We start from the raw sequence: 22,149 nt of genomic DNA on the forward strand, positions 1-22,149 counted from the left end.
ATACTGTTTTCATATTATCAATTATTTTAATAATTTCTATCAATATAATCCCTATAGTATTTAAGCCATATTTTTATACTTATTACATTTGCTAAATCACCAGTCTCTGAAATGTTCTTCTTTTCTGAGTTATTTCTTTTGACTTGTCTCTCAGTTGGCTGGATTTCATCACCATTGTTATTCCTACCAATATTGGTATTGTCAGGATACAAGTCTGCTATGTACGGCTGTACAGGCTGGTCACAGTGCAGTTCATCCATGTATAGGGAATATTTTCTAGCAGATGATAATCAAGAGCTTTGAAAAAGGGGAGGCTTTATAATCACTGCACAAATGTCACTGGGGTAAGGATGGGTCTTTCAGAGAATGTTCATAGGGGCAGTATATTCCAAATCTTTGCTTTCTTGAAAATATTTCTTATATTTGTATTCAAAGGATAACTCTTCTAGGTTACGTTTTCTTTTTCTCAGAACTTTATAGCTACTGTTTTTTTTATTTAAATTGAGCACTCAGTTCTTTTCAATCTAATAAGTGACTGGATTTTAAGTAATTTGGGTGGGTCCCCCCCAGAAAAGAGCCCACATGAGTCATATCTCTGGGTTCTTCTTATTTGAGGATATCTCTAATGTATTTACACTTGTAGGTCAGTATGACCTATTCCACTACCTGGAGTACAAATTATTGGTAGCCTGTAATTGCTCCCGCAGTTCCCAACAGAGCCCCAGATAATGACAAGCTTCATTGTCCCCCTGCCTCCTCAAGGGTGTGAAGAAGTGGGAAAGGTTTCTGTTCCTGATAATGTTTCCTTGATTTTTTCCCTGAGTTAACCACCACTTAATCAATTCTCTCCAAACTGGAGAGAGATCTGAAAGTATATTCACCAAAACGTGAACACGAGTCCAAGGGCAGGCAGAATGGCAGAGTTGTCACAAGCCTGAGCCCAAGCTCTGAGTCAGACTGCCTGGATGGGAGTTTCAGCTAACTGCCTACCAAGGGGTCCCTCTGGCAGTTTGCTGAAACCTAGCACTCCCTTGTACATTGTTTTTAAGTATCTGAAATAAAATACATAGCATGACAAAACAGACCAATTATGTATATTAAAGTTATCAAAATATTTTAAAATTTGATGTCATAGTAATAAGTCAAATCACAAGATGTACTGTCACTTCAAAGCAGTGATGAGTGTAAGCAATATTGAAGAGATCTGCTGCAATTGTAATGTGACACAAAAATATATGTGATTCCTATTAGTAAAACATCTAAGGTACTGCTAATACCAATGTAGGTCACTGCTCACATTTATAATGAAGAAATGCCAACTTTTAGTTAGAGGTCAGTAAAAATAAAATTCTGGGTTTCTTGTCCAGTCCCACCTTTAAATGAAAGGACTGACTTCAGTTAAGAACTAAGCTCTGGACGACAGGGGTCATGCATGTCTCTTCTCTACTGGATCCCTGGTGTCTAGTACAGTGCCCAGCAGTGTAGGTGTTCAATGATTATTTCTTCAATGAAAGGCTTCTTTCTACAAAAATCATTTAAGATTAAACTTCAATTTTCTAAGCTGAACATAATTTAGGACTTTTCACATAAAAAACAAAAAAGCTTTTGAATGATGTGGATTCTTTGCATCTCAAGTTGATGAAACCAGCTGAAAAGTAAAAAATTTAGATCCCACCATAGTGAGTCATTGATTTGATTCATTCTTCAGTTGAACTGATGGATGGCTTAGGGAACACCTCAAGGGAACATGAAGATTTGACAACCAGTTCAATGCCATAGTAATTAAATACAGTGTCATGGGGGAATGGAAGAGTGGAATTCACATCAAGGGCTAAAAATTTGCTAAGAAATTTATTCTATTTATAGAAAAAAATCTAATATTCATATTTATTATTCATAAGTATTCCACAGTAAAATTGTGAAATAAGTAATTTGATCATATTGGATTTTTGTTAGTATATCTATATTTGTTGATGTGCCCTCACCCACAGGGGTCAGCACACAGTAGTGTAAAAGACCAGATTACGAGTATTGTAGGCTTTACAGGCTAGTCTGTGTCCCAAGTACTCAACTCTACCATGGACATGGTCATCTTCCAATAACACTTTATTTAAAAAACAGTCAGCTGCCAGATTTGTTAGTTTACTGGGCCCCGACTTACTGACTATAAATGTCCTTGCAAAAGTTTCCCTAGTCTTTGACACCAAAAAACAGTCATTTCTTCTGCAAAATGTGTCATTAATAAAGCTGCTGAAAGATATATATGTAAAATGTTACAAATTTCTTTGCATGTCAAGTGTGCACACATATTTTCAAAGCTAATTTTAATAATTTCTACCAGTTTTAGAATAAGTGTGGTATCTGTCTCCTATTTGAGTTCTTGGTGGCACCGAAGGTCATATCAGTTAGTATTTTTTATAAGGGTCTCTGTGGTATGCATACAATACAGTGAAATACAGTTTATTGTTTTCATTTTACATGAAGGAATGCAAACCAATATCCCTGAGCTAAGATGTGAAAAAGAAGGGGTATTAAAGCCATGGCTTACAGAGAAGGATGAAGCAAATGTATCTGGAGACAAGGAACATATTCTAAACTGATAGTATGTATAGAGCTGTGCCCCAGAAGAAACAAGAACATTCTATAAAAACAATTATTAAATTAATTTTTCCATAATCACATGTGTCCAGAGAAAAGAAGCCATAATACCCAGAGCTAAAATGATAGTAAAGAAGGCCTTTTCCAAGTGACAAATCTCTTTACAGCTTGGCAGTGAGGAATAGTGGTTATATAGTTAGTGATATAGAGAGAGACATACAGATGGTTATGGATATATCAGTTCATGGATGTCAAATTTGGGAGACACCTCTAGATTTTGATTTTTTTTAAATGCATTTATAAAATAGTAACATAACCCAAAGTTCACATTGTTTTAAAGTCTTAAGACATTAGGTCATTTTATTTTTATAATAAGTACAAAACAATTTTAAAAGGAAAAAAAACTAATAGTGTCATTGAATGTTTGTCACATTTTTTTTATAGCACTCCATGGATTTCAAGGATCTTACAATACTATGAATATGTAATAATAATGATGTTTTAAGATTTTATTATGGAATAACCAAATATTCTGGGCCCAAAAGTGAATGTTGAGGGTTATATAAGAGAAAATGGCAGCTATTTATCATGTACTGAACTTATTTAAAAAATATTGATTAACTATTAAAATCATAATATGGTTTCTCCTTTGACTAGCTGCTGCATCATGATATTCTTTGCAATAAATTACTTGTCCATTTATTTCATGTCTCTGTCTCTCCTGCCATCACCAGGTAAATGTAAGAGAAGAAAATAAAGAATTTCAATATGGTTGCAGGAGAACTCATTTTTTATTTTGTCAAGGGATTTCCTATCCTGCAGCCATGACTGTATTTCTTGGTGATCATGCATTGCTATAAATTGAGAAAGAATAGCTTCTTACTTCATCAATAATCCATTAAGGTTGTTCCAAGATATGTAGAATTTAAGTTGAGTTCTCCCACTGTGCAATAGAAATATAGATTGCCCTTAGAAGCTTGAACATAGAGAAAGGAAAAAACAAAAATATATTACGTTGCAATGCAGTTACCAAGCAGTTAGGATATGGGAAGAAAATTAGGTGGAGGATCAAGGACTCTGAGCACTGTGTCAGCTGTCATTACAAGATCACCATGATACTCCCTAATTTTCTCAGAGGTCAGTGTTTTGAAAATAAAATGAGATGATATACAAATGTTCGTTGACTTACGATGGGATTATATCCTGATAAGCCCATCATAAGTTGAGTATATCGTAAGTCAAAAATGCATTTAATATATCTAACATATTAAACATTATAGCTTAGCCTAATCTACCTACTCAAAGCACTTACATTAGCCTAGAGTTGGGCAAAGTCATCTAACATAATGAGTACACTGTAGGGTCTTAGATGTTTACCCTCATGATTGAGAACCTGACTGGGAGCAGTGGCTCACTGCCCCTGCCCTGCATCACGAGAGAGTATCTTACTGCATATCACTAGCCTGAGAAAAGACCAAACCCCCAATTCAAAGTACAGTTCTTACTAATCTGTATAGCTTTTGAACCATCGTAAAGTTGAAAATTTGTAAGTCAAACCATCATAAGTCAGGGACTGTCTGTACAAGAAAATAGGAAGAAATAGACAGTGGCTTTGTTTGCTAAGACTTCATACTTAATTTAGAATTGTTATCAATTGTACTTTCTTAAATATGGTTCTCTTCCTAGAGTACTTCTCTGGTTGCCATAAAAAAAGGAGACCGATGGAGAAATGGGAGCTCTTTATAGATTAAATATTGGCAGGAATTATACCTATAACAACATAGTTTATTCTTGTACTGTAGAAGATGCTAAGTGTAAATTCTCTCTGTTTAAAGAGATGATTATGAAAATGGGGCAATAAATGCACCATGGGAAAGGCTTATAAAATAATCACATGCCTTTAGAATGGTCAGCTTCAGTAATTGAGATTCAGCCTTAATTTCTTTCTTCCTCACTCTCCACAACTAATCCATTGGCAAATTTTGTTGATCTTCCTCCAAAATGGATTCTCTCCTATTTTTGTCACCACCATCTTGGTCTAAACCACTACTGTCTCTCACATGGACCATTCTCATAGCCTCCTGTTCCTCCGTTTTCACATACTCCTTTCTGCAATTAAACACCCATTAGCAGCTAAGGCGATCCTTTTAAAGCACAAATCAGACTATGCTCTCTTCTCCTGAATGCCCTTTAATACTTCTTTCCCATTGCATTTCAAGCAGAATTTAAATGCCCTGACAGCCTCTAAGGGCCTGACCATTATTCCTTGAGTGCCTCTGCCCCCAGGGCTTCACCCCTACCTGACTCTTGTCAGCCATTCTGTGCTTCATTGTCTTCCTCTTAGAAAGGGGTGGGGGGGGTAGTCATGGCTTCCTCATGAGTTATTAAGATGGTGAATAATGTAAATCCCACCAAATAGTGCCTGGTCCAGAGTAAACACTCAATTGCGTGTTACTATTAAGTATTAGACATTAGCAACATTGGCTGTCCTTTCAGTCCTAGAACTAGCTGTGCCTTCCCTTCTTGGGACCTTTGCTCTTGTTGATCCTCTGCCTGGACTGCTCTTCCCCCAGCTCCTCCCATGGCTGCTCCTTCTAATTCCTCAGATCTCACCTTCAATGCCTCATCTGCAGAGAAGACTTCCCTAACTAAGTTGCTCCCACCAAACTCTCATACCACCCTTATCACCTGTTTATTTCCTTCATAATATTTCCCAAATCATATTGCTTCAGGTAGTTCATCTCCCACAGTAGACTAGAAACTAGGAATGGTATATCCATTTTATTTATCATCACATTTCCAGCATGTGATGATAAACATTTACCAGATGGATGGTGAGATGATAATTAGGGTCTTAGCTCATAGCTAAGCTCAGTTATTGAATGAATAATTAATTACTTGTCCTGGCCTGTGTAGCTCAGTTGGTTGGAGCATCAGCCTGTAAACCAAAAGGTGCATGTTCAATTCCGCATCAGAGCACCTGTCTGGGTTGTGGGTTCAGTCCCCAGTCAGGGTGTGTATGAGAAGCAACCAATCTGTGTTTCTTTCTCACATCCATGTTTCTCTCCCTCTCTGTCTCCTTCCCTTCCTCTCTCTCTCAAATCAATAAGCATGTCCTTGGGGGTTATATAAATAATAATAATAATAATAATAATTAATTATTCTATTACTGTTATATGGTTGCTGCAACAGATTACCACAAACTCGGTGGCTTAAAACAACAAATTTATTCTCTCAAAGTTCTTGGGGCCACAACTTTGAAATCAGTTTCTTTGGGATGAAATTAAGATTCAGCAGGAATGTGCTCCATCCAGAGGCCCTAGTGGGGGAATCTGTTTCCTTCCTCTTCCAGATTCTGTGGCTGCTAGCCTTCCTTGGCTGTGGCTCCATACCTCTTATCTTTAAACCCGACGTCTTCAAATCTCTCTCTGCTCCATCTTCATATCTCTCTCTGCTCCATCTTCATATCCCCGGCTTCTTGTGTGTAAACTCTCTCTCTGCCTTCTTCTTGGAAGATACATGTGATTGCATTTAGGGCTCCTTTGAATAACGCAGGTGTATTAGTCTGCTTAGGCTACCATAACAAAACACCATAGGCTGGGTAGCTTAAAAAACAGAAATGTATTTCTCACACTTTTCGAGGCTAGAAGTCCAGGTCAAGGTCCAGTAGAATCAGTTTCTGGTGAGGGTTCTCTTTCCAGCTTGCAGACAGCTGCCTTCTCACTATGTCTTCACGTGGCCTTTCTTCCATGTGTAATCACAAGTAGGGGGCAGGAGGTGGGAGAGGGAGCTCTCTGGTGTCTCTTTATGGAAGAATATAAATCCACCTTTATGACCTCATTTAAAGTCAATTACTTACACAGTGGTTGCATTTCCTTTTTTATTTGTTCGTTGATTTAATTTTTATGGAATTTATTGGGGTGATATTGGTTAATAAAATTATATAGGTTTCAGGTGTACAATTCTATAATATATTATCTGTATGCAAGTGTATTCACCACTCAAAGTCAAGTCTCCTTTCATCACCATTTATGCTCCCTTTACCCTCCCAACTTCCCTGTCCTTCTGGTAATCACCATACTATTATCTGTGTCTGTGACTTTGTTTGTTTGTTTGTTTTTCTTAATCCTTTAAACTTTTTCACACAGCACCCCAACCCCTCTCTCCACTGACAGTTGTCAGTTTGTTCTCTGTATCTATGAGCCTATTTCTATTTGTTTTGTTAGTTCATTTTGTTCATTAGATTCCACATATAAGTGAAATCAGATGGTACTTGTCTTTCTCTGACTGGCTTATTTCACTTAGCATAATACTCTCTAGGTTCAGCCATGCTATTGTAAAAGGTAAAATTTTTACAGCCAAGTAGTATTTCATTGTGTAAATGTACTACAGCTTTTGTATCCATTCATGTAATGATGGGCACTTGAACTGCTTCCATATCTTGGCTATTGTAAATAATGCTACAATGAACATAGGGGTGCATATATTCTTTCAAATTAGTATCTTGGGTTTCTTTGTATATAGACCCAGAAGTGGAATCATTAGGCCATAAGGCAGTTCCATTTTTAATTTTTGAGGCAACTCCACAGTGGCTGCACCAATCTGCATTACCAACAACAGTGCAAAAGGGTTCCCCATTCTCCACATCCTCACCAGCACTTGTTATTTGTTGATTTATTGATGATAGCCATTCTGACAGGTTTGGGGTGGTATCTTCTGGTTTTCATTTGCACTTCTCTGGTGATTAATAAAGCTAGGCATCTTTTCATATGACTGTTGGCCATCTCTATGCCCTCTTTGGAGAAGTGTCTATTCAGGTCCTTTGCCCATCTTTTAATTGAATTAGTTTGGGTGTTTTGTTTTGTTTTGTTTTGTTTTTTGGTGTTGAATTATATAAGTTCTTTATAAATTTTATATATTAACCTCTTATCAGATGTATTATTGGTGAATATGTTCTCATTCAGTGGGGTTGTCATTTGTGGTTCCATAAATTTTTGGAATATTTGTCCTAGTTCTGTGAAATACACCATTGGTATCTTGATAGGAATTGCATTGAATCTATAGATTGCTTTGGGAAGTATGACATTTTAATGATGTTAATTTTTCCAATCCATGAATATGGTGTATGCTTTTAGTAATTTGTATCTTCTTCAATTTCTTTCTTCAGTGTCTTATAATTTTCTGAGTACAGGTCTTTTATATCCTTGGTTAAATTTATTCCTAAGTATTTTATTTTTTATGATGTCAATTATAAACGGGATTGTTTTCTTACTTTTCCTTTCTGATAGTTCACTATTGGTGTTTAGAAGTGCTACTGATTTTTAGATATTTATTTTGTTTCCTGGTACTTTACTGAATTCATTTATCAGTTTCAGTAGCTTTTTTGGTGGAATATTTAGGGTTCTCTATATACAGTGTCACGTCATCTGCAGATAGTGACAGTTTTACTTCTTTCTTTCCAGTCTGGATGTCTTTTATATCTTCTTCCTGTCAGATCACTGTGGCTAGGACTTCCAGTACTGTGTTGAATAAGAGAGGTGAAATGGACATCTCTGTCATATTCCTGATCTTAATGGAAATGCTTTTAGGTTTTGACCATTAAGTATAATGTTGGCTGTGGGTTTGTCATATATGACCTTTATTATATTATGTTCCCTTCATTCCCAGTTTGCTGAGAGTTTTTATCATAAATGAGTTCTGGATTTTATCAAATGCTTTTTCTGTATCTATTGACATAATCATGTGATTTTTATTTTTCACTTTGATTATGTGGTGTTGTTATAGAAACAGAGGAGTCCAAAAATCCCCGGAGTTTGCAGCTGGGGGCTGGGGAGAAGGAAGCAGCTTTCAGAATGCCTCCACACACCTGAGGCTGGTGGCTGGTGTCTTTCATTATGCAAAATTGCTTGGATGCTTCCAAGGCCTCAGGTGGATTGGAGGAGTCTTGAACCAGGGGACGATATGGAAAGCACACAGAGCCTACGTGGGGTTCTGTGAATGGTCAGAACTGTTGGCAACATCCATGCGTCAGAGGACGCAGCCAGGGATATATAGGCAGCTGCAAACACTTTAGGGGGGGCACGCTCTGGGGCTGTCTCCCTCGCTGGCAGGTGTTCGCAGGGGTGCTCTGGAGAAGGAGAGGAGATCCACGAGGTTTACAGAAAGAAGACAGTTTGCAAGGAGGCTGAAAATCCTGGCAGTTTTGTATTGAGAGCTGAAGGACACCACAGCACAGAAAGGACCTCCCCAATCAGATTGAATGATTGGCAGTCGCTGGTAAAGCTGAACTGTGTTTGGGAAGTAGGGAGACGGTGTTTCTGACCTTCCTAAAACTGGCTAGGTTTGGTAGGAGGGAGGCAAGGATATGTGTGACTGTTAAATAAACAATTTTCTTTTCACTCAACTGAAGTATTAAGAGTTGTAATTCTGGCGGCGGGCAGTCAGACCCCTAACTAAAGAGCCCGTGGGTTTGTTTTCAATTGGAGCAGCCCAGGGGTTCTGTAACAGTGTATCACATTTGTTGATTTTCAGATATTGTACCAACCTTGCATCCCGGAATAAATTCCACTTAATCATGGGACATGATCTTTTTAATGTAATGCTGAATCCAGTTTGCTAATCTTTTGTGAAGATTTTAGCATCTATGTTCATTGGGGATATTGGCCTAAAATTTGCTTTCCTTGTAGGGTCTTTTTCTGGTTTTGGAATTAGGATAATACTGTCCTCTAACACAAGCTTGGGAGTCATTTCTCCTCTTGAATTTTTTGGAATAGTTTGAGGGTAGGTGTTAGTTCTTTGAATGTTCATTTAAAATTCACCTGTGAAATCATACAGTCCGGAACTTTTGTTTGTTGGGTAGACCCATCTCTAAATACAGCCACATTAGGAGTCAAATTTGTGTGAGGGAGCACGATTTAGTTCACAGCACCCAGGAAAATCTACCATCTTAAGTTCCTTTACTTAATCACATTAGCAGAGACCCATTTCTAAGTAGGGTGACTAACATTCAAAGGCTCCAGGGATTAGGATGTATTTTGCAGGGCTACTTTTCAGCTTACCACACCAAGAAACAAAATAAATTGCTAACTTAGTCACATATACTCATGAATGCACCAGTGCAATGTGTGCCAATAGGGAGTACTTGTTCAAAATCATTAAACAAGGTGAAGCCAAATAGGAATTTATGAGGATTCCCATGATGTCTATAATTATGCAACATTGTGAGAAAACTGAACATAAATAAGCCCAAACACTGAGCCTATAAACCAGGAATTTATTATTTGCATTGACACAAAAGCCTTCCATTTCTGATGGATTGATGTTGTGATTCTTTTAAATAGCCATTTCTGTAAATGCATTTGCAGTTCAGCTTGATTCATGCTTGATTCAGAAAGAGCTCTTGAAGAAAGTTTTTATATCTATTTTTGCTTTAGCATGTACTCTTTGTGATGTAACATAAAAATAGCTGACATTTATTGAGCACTTACTATGTGCCACACAGTTATCTTCAGTTAACTGATGAAAGAGTGACTAAAATGTTGGAGAGGTCGGGATCTTGTGCAAGATCACAAGACAAGGATGTGGAAAACAAAGATGCAAATACCAGAATTCTGACTCTACAGCCCATACTGTGAACCACCACTTGATGTTTGCTTGGAAATGTCATTAAACACCCAATTGCTAAAACTTGCCACAGAGAGAAATTGTTATGAATGTTTACATCAGCATCAAGACCTTTAGTATAACAGATTTTTATATCATTAATTATATTAGGGCTCTTTAAAGAAACATAGCCATTAGGATATGAGATAGAGATAGAGATAGTGATAGATATTTATTTTAAGGAATTGGCTCACACTACTATAGAGGCTGGCAAGTTCTAAATCTACGAAGCAAGCCATTAGTCTAGAGACCCAGAGAAAAGTTGATGTCGCAGCTGAAGTCCAAAGGCAGAATTCCTTCTTCCTCAGGGCACCTCAGTCTTTTTCTCTTAAGGCCTTGAACTAATTGGGTGAGGCCCATCTACATTATTGAGGGTGAACTGCCTTAGTCAAAGTTTACTGATTTAAAATTAATCTCATCTGCAAAATACTTCCACTGAAACATCTAGACTGGTAATTGACTAAATATCTAGTTACTGTGGCCTAGCCAAGTTGACAAATAAAATTAGCTATCTTAATTCTATGTCTTGTCAGGTTAGCACCCATTAAACATCTTCTTAAATAATACTTAATCTCAAAATAAAAACAATAACAGGATTATAGTTTTGTCTGACATGATATAGTTATTTTGCACACAACTGAAAAGAAAATAACATTTTCCCCAGGAGAAAATGCAAACATTTTGGGGTACCTTCACTCTTTTCCTTGATACCCTATAATTGAAATATTATGATATAAAACTAACAATACTTGAATACTATGATGTCAAGTCAATACATCTTATACGATAAGGAGATAAGAGAAAGGATAAAACAAAGTTATTTCACACACACAAATATTCATAACAAAACAAGGTATAAATACTAATGACAGTTACAGTCCTCATATTGATCATGTGATTTACCTGGTATTTATAACCACCTCTTTCTATGTTCCTTCTGTGTTCCATTTGTCCTCAGCAAACACCTCAGCTGATCATGCTTATTTACCTGACAGGGTGACTCAACCTTCATTGCCACAGGGTCTCGGCCATTAGTCCTGCCTGAGCTGGGCTGTTGACATTTTCCATTGACTTGTTCACAGGGCATGGTAATACTTAGAGACACTTAAGGGATCTCCTGTGTTCCAGACATATGCTTCCTTTGCTCCATTGTGATGCTGCAGCCCAGTTTCCCCTGGGTAACCAAGATCAGTCACCCCAGTCAGCACAATAACAAGAACACCCTTCTTTACTTGTTAACTGAGAAGCATGAGGAGCCCAACATGGCTGGGTGGCAGTCTTAATTTTCAGAAGTTCCAAGGAATCATTATTGTGTTTTCTGGTGGAAACATTCCTATCTTTGAAACTAAGACATTTAGATCAGCAGAGCACAAGTTTGCAGTGACAGAAAATTTACTAGTGGGTCACTAGGAGTAATAGTGAGTGGGGCCGCTCCCATTTCTAGCTCTTGCTTCCATTGTGATGGAACAAAGGTTCTCTGAGATGTGATGAGCAGCAACACTCCCACTTCTGTAAACCAGCTTTCACTAGCTTAAAATTCAGTCTCCTGCAAAATCAATCCAGCCCAGTATGCACCTGTCTGTGTTATGTGGAGGGAAAGTAGATGTCTTGTTATGCAACCATCCAAATGGCCTGAGGGCCGCTGCTCACTGTACCTTGCACACAAATTTAATCCCTTTTCACTACTGATAAGAACAAACCATGGCAAGGTGACATACATGAGCCATCACACAGACTTGGTTATAACTGAACCTATAATTAAACACTCCCACAGAGTAGTCCCTTTTTACTCCATTTCTGGTGTGACTATTATGGTCTTCATTTGTGGGACTGCAGGGAATATAAGTCTATATGAACTAGGATTTCTATCAATTCATCAAACCAAGTGAAAATGTCCGTCTGTCATATAAGAGATAATGACTGAAATCCATTTTTAGCTCCCTGTTGCTGTGCTCATGTGTGAAATTACACACATGGGAATATATCTGCCTGTAAAAGAACCCTTATTGGCCTCAGATGTGATTGACTACACAAATTATACTGCCAAATGGATTGGTTTTTCAAACCAAACAGAAGGCCTCATAAATAGAACAGGAATTGTAGTGAGGGGCACAGCCTGTACCTGGCGACAGTGTCAGGACACAGAAAGGCAAAGGCTCTGGGTGCTGCTTCTCTCCTTAACAAAGTGATGTTTGGAGAACAAATTTTCCCAACTATTAAATCTTAGTTATGCCTTGGCTTTCTGATAAGGATGAAAGGACCATTTAGCATTTTGACTGGGGCACTCACTGATTTATTTTCTGTGTTGACAAGATGAATTTGGGGTTATTTCCTGTCTCCTAATTGGAGAAAGAATGGGAGGTGAGGGATAGGGGTAAGTATTCTTGGTCTCTAAAGACAACCGATTATGGTGTTGATGGTAGAGTGTGTGCAATGCCCACATTTGGTATTTTCCATGCTGTGACCTAGAAAAAAGAATTATTGCAATATTTAACCAGAGAGCTTTACCCCTTTTCTTCTAAAAAAATGAGGAAAACAGAGAAAGAGGAGAAATGAGAGGAGGCAAGAGTAGGAGACAGAGGAATAATAAGGCACTTCCAAAGAATTTGAAGAAGCTTTAGCCTCTCGAGGCAATTTATTTTCAGTTTAGTAAACTCAGAAGCAGACTTTTATATTTTTAATACTCTTAATAATAGTAAAATGATTTTGTTAATTTAGCACAGAGCCAAATTAGGAGGTCGAGCATCGACTTGTTTATGTTGGCATTTCTGCAGAGCCAGGTCTGTCTAGTTTCCTTGCCCCGAATAACAATTGGCTCAGACCCAGTAGCCATAGATCAGGACCAGGCAGAGCCTTTTGTCACGATATCCAGGCCCCGGCTCCCAGCCTGCCCAGTAATGATCAGCTTCCTCTGGTTCTGCTTCCCACCACCCTACTCCCAAGTTCCAGGTGTGGTCCATAGCCCTCCAAGACACAGATGGCTGCTGGGAGATATGTTGTCATTGCTGAGGTGTCCTCTCCCTCCTACTCCATGACACTCAGCAGATTGGGTTTTTTTCCCTTCCAAGATTTTTGCCCAAAGGGCCAACCTTTCAATTCATATATAAAGTAGGGACTCAAGAAAACTTGGGTTCCCCAAATCCATTTATATCACTCAATAATCAAATATGGACTTTAAAACCCTATGGCATTTTATTTAGTCACCGATGGGTCTTTAAACTACTCTGATACCTAGAACCTCCAAACTGAGTAATCTGGTTCTGTTTGAAACATAATTGGGCTTCTTTATTCCTTCTTGATCTAGAAGTCATGGTTAGATATGCCAGTTGATTATCTTTATATGGTGCATTTTATATCATAGAGTATGGAAGTATAGGGGAAAGTATTCTCTCTCTTTTTTTTTTTTTTTTTAACATTGCAGAGTATTCAGGACAGTTATTACAAACTTAATTAAAAGTCTCATTTTTCCCAGGCATAATTCACTTACTGAAATTGCCAGGCCAATCTCCCTACATGGAAATTCTTCCCAGCAGCCCTCAAGCCTCACACTTGCCAGCTTGTGCTGCTTAACCTTGGGAATGACCAGTGACTACCCTTTACCATTGCACTGACCCATGGTTGCACTGACTGCTGGCGTAGCTGCCAAATGTGCAGATCTCCAGACTCTTCCTTCCTAGGTGTTTTCTGCTCAAGAGTTAAAAATGTGGAAGAGCTTAATTATATCTGTATCTGTTTAAAAGGATGCACTTGAATAAGAACTAGAAATGAAATCATTGTGGTCACCATCCTTTCTTTATGTGAGATACTTCCATGTGAAAGCCATGTCTGAGAACACTTAGAAGTATCTTCAAATCCATTGCTGAGTAGCTTCCTAATGCCATTCAGAAACCAGTTTCTAATCATTATCATGTCTCCAAATGGTATGTGTGCCTTTTTCAATGTCAAGCTCATATCCTACAGAGCCTTCTTGTTTGAGCAAGATGATTGTCTTCTGAGATTTTAGCAATAATGTCATCCTTGAGTTGTGGTCTGAGATATTCAGTTATTTCCTCCCTCCCTTTGTAATAGATAACGTGGGAGACACATGAGTGTTTGAAAGCTTTGTCCCTTGCTCATTGCTTATTCAGGAAAAGGCTCCAAGGGTAATGTTCTCTCAGTTTTCTCACATCCTCCCCAGAAAAGTCCAGAGGGAAGATCTTATCAGGTCAGCAGTAGAAGCTCACAGGTGTGTGTGTGTGTGTGTGTGTGTGTGTGTGTGTGTCTACATGCTGGCTTTATTTATTATAGAATAGAATCAGTATTTTTTGGTTATCCATTTCTGCAGTCCCCTTTCCTCCAAGGTATCAAGAAACTTCTTTACCTGTATCTTTTTTCTTTATAGTTTCACTTTGTTTTCTCCCTCCTTCCAACTGTATTTTCTCTAAGTTTCTTTGGTTCTCCAAGTTAGATCTAAATTAGATCTAAATGTAAATCTTTGCTTTTTTCTCGTCTAACTCCAGTAGCTTTACACAAGTCCCATTGTCTCGTACCCTCCTTTTCAAAGAGACCTCACCAACTATTCTTTTCCTGGGCTTTCTTCTACCTCACAGGTGACATAGTTTCTTTTTTCCATTCAATCGTCCTTTCTTTCTTCCTTCCTTCCTTCCTTCCTTCCTTCCTTCCTTCCTTCCTTCCTTCCTTCCTTCCTTTCTTTCTTTCTTTCTTTCTTTTTTTTTCTTTCCTTTTTTAGATAGAACTATGGCTCATCTCTTTTTTAGAGCTCAAAGAAAATTTTACTTTTTATTGTTTGTTAAATTAAAATCAGTTCTGATTATGAATAGGCCCAAGGGAAGTCATTGAGCAAAAATGACCACAGTCCAACATCAGGGGCCTTGTAAAAGCCGTGTTAGATGCAGGCATACAACATAAAGGGGCTCTTCTAAAGTGCACTCCCTGGGAAATAAGGAAAACCAGGCCCGCCGTACTGAAGTGGTTGATAGTACATACATTCAGGAGAAGTAGAGCTTTAACCCAGTGTCACTGCATCCTTCCCCTCCACCTCTCTGAGGGTGGCCCATGTTCACCTCTGCTCACCCCTGTCTTCTCAGTCAGGCTAGAAAAAGAAAGCTGCCCTTGAAAACTGTTCTCTTCCTCACATATTCTGATATATTCATAACTATAGGTTGAAATGGCTTTTCAAACCATGTGGCTTTCAATTTTGTATAAGCTTAGGCTCATCAAAGTCATTAGTTTATTAAAACTCAACTTAGATGTTTAATACCAAAGCTAAAATGAAAATTTGGTCTGTCCTTCATTGATGTGCTGAATGTCCCATTAGCTGACTAGTCATCATATTGAGATGCCAGCTGGCTAAGAACCAGGTTTAATCCCTAGTTGGGGGTTAAAGAGCTTTGTACAGCCTTATCATCAGTCTTCCATGCCGCCCCTGCTGGACACAGGCATTCTCCTTATGTGCCGTGAGTGCTTTCTGACTGGTATGAGGAAAGAGACCTGTCAAGATGGGAAATGACCACAGCAAAGTAAAGAGAGTGGGCACTGTGGTGGTGTCAATGCAAGGTGCATCCTCTCTCAGCTTCTCAAAGCTGCAAGTCAGAGTCATTGCAGGCAGAAGTATGTCTGCAGCACAGAACATACAGCATCCCCTGATGGCCTGTAGTTGGCGGGGGAGGAGGACAAGTACACTTCAGACAGCAGCCCATGTTCTTAAATGGAGACAGCAAGCCTCTGCCTGAAACATGCCTCATCTGTAACTCAGAGATGTCTTTTAGTCCCCCTCCAGAGTTCAAGAGACGTCCCTGTTCTCGTTGCTTAGGGAACTAGAAATGTGTATTGCTTTGCAGATAACAAGTTATCTAGCTGGGAATATACAGAATTCTTTTCTTTCTCTCTCTCTCTCTCTCTCTCTCTCTCTCTCTCTCTCTCTCTCTCTCTCTCTCTCTCTTTATTTTTTTCTTTCAGAATGCTCTATCAAGATAAATGTAGCATACAGAGTTGAGGGTCATCCTGTGAGGTACTCTGATTAAATTATTTTTTCTACCAATCTAAAGAATAAAAAAGAAACTTATTCTTACTTTTTAATAGATCCAAGCTTCCTGTTGTTATTTCTAACTTTCACTATTGCTCCAGATTAATAGTAATGCTCGCTTTTCTGCTCCTTTTTTGGGCTAATGTGTTAAATAAAAACTTTATCTGCCATCTATTAATAAAATTTCTTGGGTGACTTCCCAGATGCCTCTGATGTGTAAAATTCCATGCTATCTATATTTTGACAGTTTTAAAGTGAATTCTATATGAACTAAATGGAATTTCACTGAAACTAAAGTACAGGTATGTTGTCATTATAAATCTATGTCCCAGGAAAATACTTTGTAGTGAATTTATCATTCAACTTGATGATCCCATGTCCAAAAAAGGGACAATTCAGGTATTATTTCATACAATGGCAAAGGCATTAGCTTTACAAAAAAAAAAATGAATATTAAAATACTTGCTATAGTGATCAAGTCAGAATATAGGAGCCAAAATCAGAAATTGAGAGGAATTCAAATCCTTCCTGCCAGATACCTTGTATCAGATCTTTTTTCTGTTTGCACACCTACATTATTTTGACTGCCAAATCTTATTCACCCCAAGTTTATTAAACCTCTTATTCCAATTCACTGATCAGCAGCCCAGTCCTCCACCCAGACTCTTGCCCTCCACACTTTCCCTCCCAAGTCATTGTCCTACCACTCTCCTCTGACTGATCCCAGGTTTGAAGATGACCTTTGGAGTCAATGACTAAGGATCAATACTATGACTTCCCTTTCAGTGAGTTTCTGTTCAGCATCTTATGTCTGAAAAAAATGGCATTGGATTATAAAGTTTAAAGCTAAAAAATTTAAAATACACTATTGGTACAGGTTGTTTTTTCTTTTTTTTTCTTTCTTGACTCTGAAATTTCTCTATTAAAAAATATCATTTAGTAGATGCCTACATGATGCCTGGCTCTGCGCTCACCCTGGTCAAGAACAACACAGCCCCAAGTCAAGGAATTATGAGAGAAAACCAATTTTATATGAGGAATCGTTGATCATGAGAGCATGTTATAAAAATAATAACCACAAAATATTAATAATAATAATAATAATGAAGCCAGTATGAGTTGAATTCTGGCTACATGGTAGGCACTAGGGTAAGTGCTTTACATGCTTTTTCTCATTTAATCCCTATGGCTACCCTATATAGTGGGTACAATTATTATCCCCACTTTACTGATAAGGAAACATGGACCTGGAAAGGCTAAGATATGTGTTTGAAATGACAGCTACAGAGTATTGGAGCTGAGATTTGAATCCAGTTTATGGTAGAAAGCAGTTCTAACCTCAAAGCCCCATTCTTATCTCTCCTCCTCCATTGGCTGCAACAGAGGTAGGCTTACATCTAGACCTGCAGGGCTCTGCTCTTGAAACTAAAGAGGCACGAGTGGAGTTTTTGTTTTATTTTGTTATGTTTATTTTCTTCACTTGAGTACATGCTCATAGATTTTAGAGAGAGGAGAAGGGAGGGAGAGAGAAAGAGAAACATCATTGTGAGAGAGAAACATCAATTGGTTGCCTTAACTGGGGATCGAACCTGCAACCTAGGCACATGCCCTGACCTGAGATTGAATCAACAACCTTTTGGTATATGAGACAATGCTCAACCAACTGAGCCACATGGCCAGGGCTAGGCGTGAGTACAGTTTTGAAAATGAAAGTCATTAACAAAAATATTTGAAATGATGGCCAAATTAGGAGCAAGCCCATTTCGTTTACCACAGTTTCAGATAAAGGAGGAATCTCTTGGATGTAAGATTTCAGGTGGCATGTTTGGGGGTAAATAGGTTTTCTGAGATTGTAGAAAACACTACTGAGTTAGGGGTCTTCTTTTCCTATTAATTATTTCAAGTTAATTAGCTGTTACAAGCTGAGTCTAGTATATAAATCCAACTGAAGAAGTTTAGTCATATGATGTTCTTTTTAGAAAGAAAAGCAGAAAATGATCTTTAGTCTTAGCTACCTTGCTACTGCTAAAAAATAAATAGGAGAAAAAGAAGAAAGAAAGAAGACCCACCACCATGGCAGGAACTTTAGCCACAAGACTATCTTTCCTATGTACCTTTTTCAAAACCGCCTTTCCTGTTATAATCATCTTTTAACTCTTTGTTGTAGCCCTGCAAATTACTTTATAGATTTGCTGCATCCTTTTCCTGTTCTTTCTTCCAACTTCCAATTAACTTTTGTCTTTTGACCAGTTGTTAGTTCTTTTAGCATATGAACATAAAAAAATAAAATAAGAAAATCAAATTGAGCCTTTTTCCCCTTGGATGCAGCATGTGTTCAAGACAGGGAAAATAGCTGTTGACTAAAATGAGACTTGGCCAGCCACTGTGCATCATATTGTTTTCGTCTATCTGTATACCCCTGCTTCTCCGCTGAGAATGTTAAGTTCTTGATGGTAAGGACCATATCTTTTCATTTCTTTTCTCCAGTACAAAGTTCTGTGTTTGATATGGAGAAGACATAGAAGAAACTATTTGTTGAATGTAGTGAATGGAATGAATGAATCAATGAATGAATGAAAGAAGCAACATAAATGGAATCATGTATTGTTACTTTACTCTCCCCCAGTAACTAACTATTCAAGTAACTACTTCCAGTGTAGCTACTAAAGAAGCTTCAGAAGTTGTAGTTTTTCAAAAACATATGTAAATTCTTGGGCACTTGTATAAACCATTATTTTCTTTTTTTCTTACAAAACTCTATGAACTGTCCAGCAAGTGGTTTAGGAAGCAAAATGCTATATATACAGCCCTGTTTGGTTTGGTTTTTAGATTAGTGGGGCAAGGATGTAATGTTATAGATAGTTTTTTCCCCCTCCAAGAATAATCTAATCCAATGATAGTCAAATAACAGTTCCTACTGGCATGACAAATAGTCTTAACTGGATTAAGGGGAAATAAGAGTGCCCTGGAGCTGATGTGTCAAGGAGAGGTTCGCTGTTAATGGCTTCATTACAACCTTAAATGAAATATCTGTATTTCTCTTGGGTTTAATAAAGCCAAAAACAGCCAACTCCTTGTTGAGCGATATTGGAAATTTTTTACTTTTACCTTGCTGTATTTTAATTTGTGCTTAAGTAGCTCTCCCACATCAGGTACTCACTGGCATTTTAGGGACAACTAGCTAAGTGTTTATCTATGTTAGCCACAGAGGCGAGAAAAAAAGTAAGGAGAATCCAGTGAGACTAAGTCAGCTTAGGAGGAGCAAATTCACTTTCGATCGAGGGCCCACTCATCAAGCTGCCTGTTTCAAGAAGGAGCGGTTCCACGCTCATCTCTCTGTGCTTCATTACTGTATAAATGGTTCTGCTTTGAATGCTAACTAGCTTTGCTGTTGTGTTCTTTTAGTTTTCAGGGCTGTATCTCCTGTCTTTCTTCACCATCCTCATTGGGTTGGTGATCTACTCCTCCACCTCCACATACATAGCCCAGGACCCCCGGGTATACAAGCAGTTCCGCAATCCTTCAGGACCTGTTGTGGACTTACCAGTCACAGCTCAAGTGGAACCTTCAGTCACCTACACCAGCCTGGGCCAGGAGACCGAAGAGGAGCCTCATGTCCGGGTGGCCTAGGATGAGGCCCTCCCCACCCACTGAGCACAGCTTAGTGGCCACGTGTTCACCCATCATCTCTGTATTGTACATAGAGAAAGGTATTTATTAGGTGCAGTTTACACAGGTGGACTGCAAGGTAGCAAATCCAAAAGCCTGTAAAAGACACTAGCTAAACATCACTGGAGACACAGGCTCTGATCCACCTGATTTGGAGAGATGCCTCGCTTGTGTGCATACTGATCACAACCCCTCTGCATTAATTACTGTGAAAAGTTTTGAATCAAAAGCAAGTGTTATTATTATTTGTATTATTATTGTTACTCTTATTACCCCAAGTTTCAGGAGGATGTTTTGTACTCCTGATAGAAACCATCGCCAGACCCACATGTAATTCACATAAATCCCACTTTTCTATGGCAAGTCACTTTTTAAGAATCATACTTTATTTTTTGCAGTGTATCTGAGTGTTGCATGCCACAGGAACTCCACCCTGAGAACTTTCCTTATCCTAGGGACCTGATCGCTAATTGTTTCCTCTGTTACCTGTTGGATTGCCTGCTCAGTAAATGTTTTGTGCTGTGAGCCTTGTGGGGAGGGGCAACTGACCATATAATTCTCTATTCTAGGAATAGATATAAAACAAACATGTTAGCCTTTTTATATTTTGATCTCTGATTACTCCAGGCTATTGCCTTTCTGTTGTGCCACCTTTATTCTGCTAATCAAATCCCCAAAATAACAGGATAAGGAATGTTCCATTTCTGTGGCTTATGGGAAACTCCAGGAGTACTATAATTTGTGTTTAGGGTAATATATATTTTTTAAAATATTGCTGCCCCTCTTTATGTTCCCCCCTTCAAAAATAGATTAGCTTTTCTTTTTCCCTAGATTTCTTTAGTGAAATATGGAAATCAATCAAGGCGTTAGAAAAATCCATGTTCCTCTGCCCTCTTAATTGTGCAACACCCTTTCTGAAATACACCAGCATGCAAATCACCTTTATTGTGAAATATTATTGGCTGTGAGGCCTCCAAACATAGTCAAGGTGCTGATATGGAGCAGTCTTTGACAATAGCTCAATTGATCTGGCCGCTTTGTAGTGGTAAAGATGTTGCCAATGAGAAAGTCTGGCATTTTGGTCATATTTGGCATCCATTTAATAGCAGAATATATAAACACAATGTTCTTCTGGATACAAAGAATATTGCAGGGTCCTGAAAAGGCTCTGAGGGATATGTCACTAGTTAATTCTATTGCCCTTAAAATAGCCCTTTTCCAAAAACACAGAAAATCAAGAAACACCACAGATCTCTGATTTAGAAATAAATTCTATGTGTCAGTATGTGTTTGGCTGGCTTCCATTCATTCAAAAGGATTCTCAATGGATGAATCTTTGGGCAGTTAAAATCAATGAGTCTTAAGGAAGTAAAGCAAAACACCAGAGAGGTCTCTGTAAAGTAGAAGGACAGCTTGCAGCTTAGTCAAGATTCACAGTTAGCCTGAACAAGACCTAAATACAGAGGCAAAAGCATCCCATGCTGCCTATTGACACCCATGTGGCCCCTCTGCGTGCCTTCTTCCCAGGGCGAGTAGTCCTGTTCTTGCAGATAGGGAAGAAAAAATGACCTTGTCTGATATATAGATCTTATGGTCATCTGTGTTCAGCCCCCTTAGAAACATGTCTTATTTTATCCGAGAAAAAAAAATGCTAAAGCTATATCAGGTCATAACAACTTGCCAATGTCTGCTCTCTGCTACCTTTTAAACCAATTAAATACCTTTCTCTGAATATTTTGTCTATTCAGATCTGAAGACCTTTAAAGACTGTGGTTTTATTTTTGTGTTTACATTCCTTTGGTTTGCATAATTTGCTTGATTTATTGCATTTTTAGTATTTATTTTAAGCCAAATGTTTTAGTTTTTTTATTCGTTTTTTATGACACTAATTTGTAGATGCTTAGTAAAGTCTTATGAGAAATAAGTGGATGAAAGTTTTCCTAGTCGACTCAGGGGACTGGGAATCTCTTTTTAAATTTAAATTTCAAAAAGGTTTGCAATCAGTGGATGGCTAAAAGTTGCCATTTGAGTTCTTTTCTAGGCTATTTTAATTGACTCCATTGTATGGAAACTGAATGTGAGTGTTAAGGTGAATTCACTGTACAGGCTTTATCGCCCAGTGTCCCTGTACATGCGATGTTCATGCCACTGGGGCACCTCACTGTGTTAGTTTGTCTCCATTTAGAAAGGCTGGT

The 22,149-nt window shown here is 38.3% G+C and overlaps 1 protein-coding gene across 1 annotated transcript in view; it reads left to right on the top strand.

The window, feature by feature from the left end:
- Positions 1 to 21,477, top strand: part of SLC35F1 (solute carrier family 35 member F1) — a 370,047-nt gene extending 348,570 nt beyond the window's left edge. The window contains exon 8 of the mRNA XM_090279788.1: positions 19,691 to 21,477. Within this exon, the coding sequence (XP_090135914.1) occupies positions 19,691 to 19,915 (225 nt within the window). The 3' untranslated portion in view covers positions 19,916 to 21,477. The remainder of the gene's footprint in view (positions 1 to 19,690) is intronic.
- Positions 21,478 to 22,149: the final 672 nt, after the last annotated feature.

This window comes from Furipterus horrens, unplaced genomic scaffold, assembly GCF_987537825.1.
Source record: "Furipterus horrens unplaced genomic scaffold, mFurHor1.1.pri manual_scaffold_6, whole genome shotgun sequence".
Lineage (NCBI taxonomy): Eukaryota > Metazoa > Chordata > Mammalia > Chiroptera > Furipteridae > Furipterus > Furipterus horrens.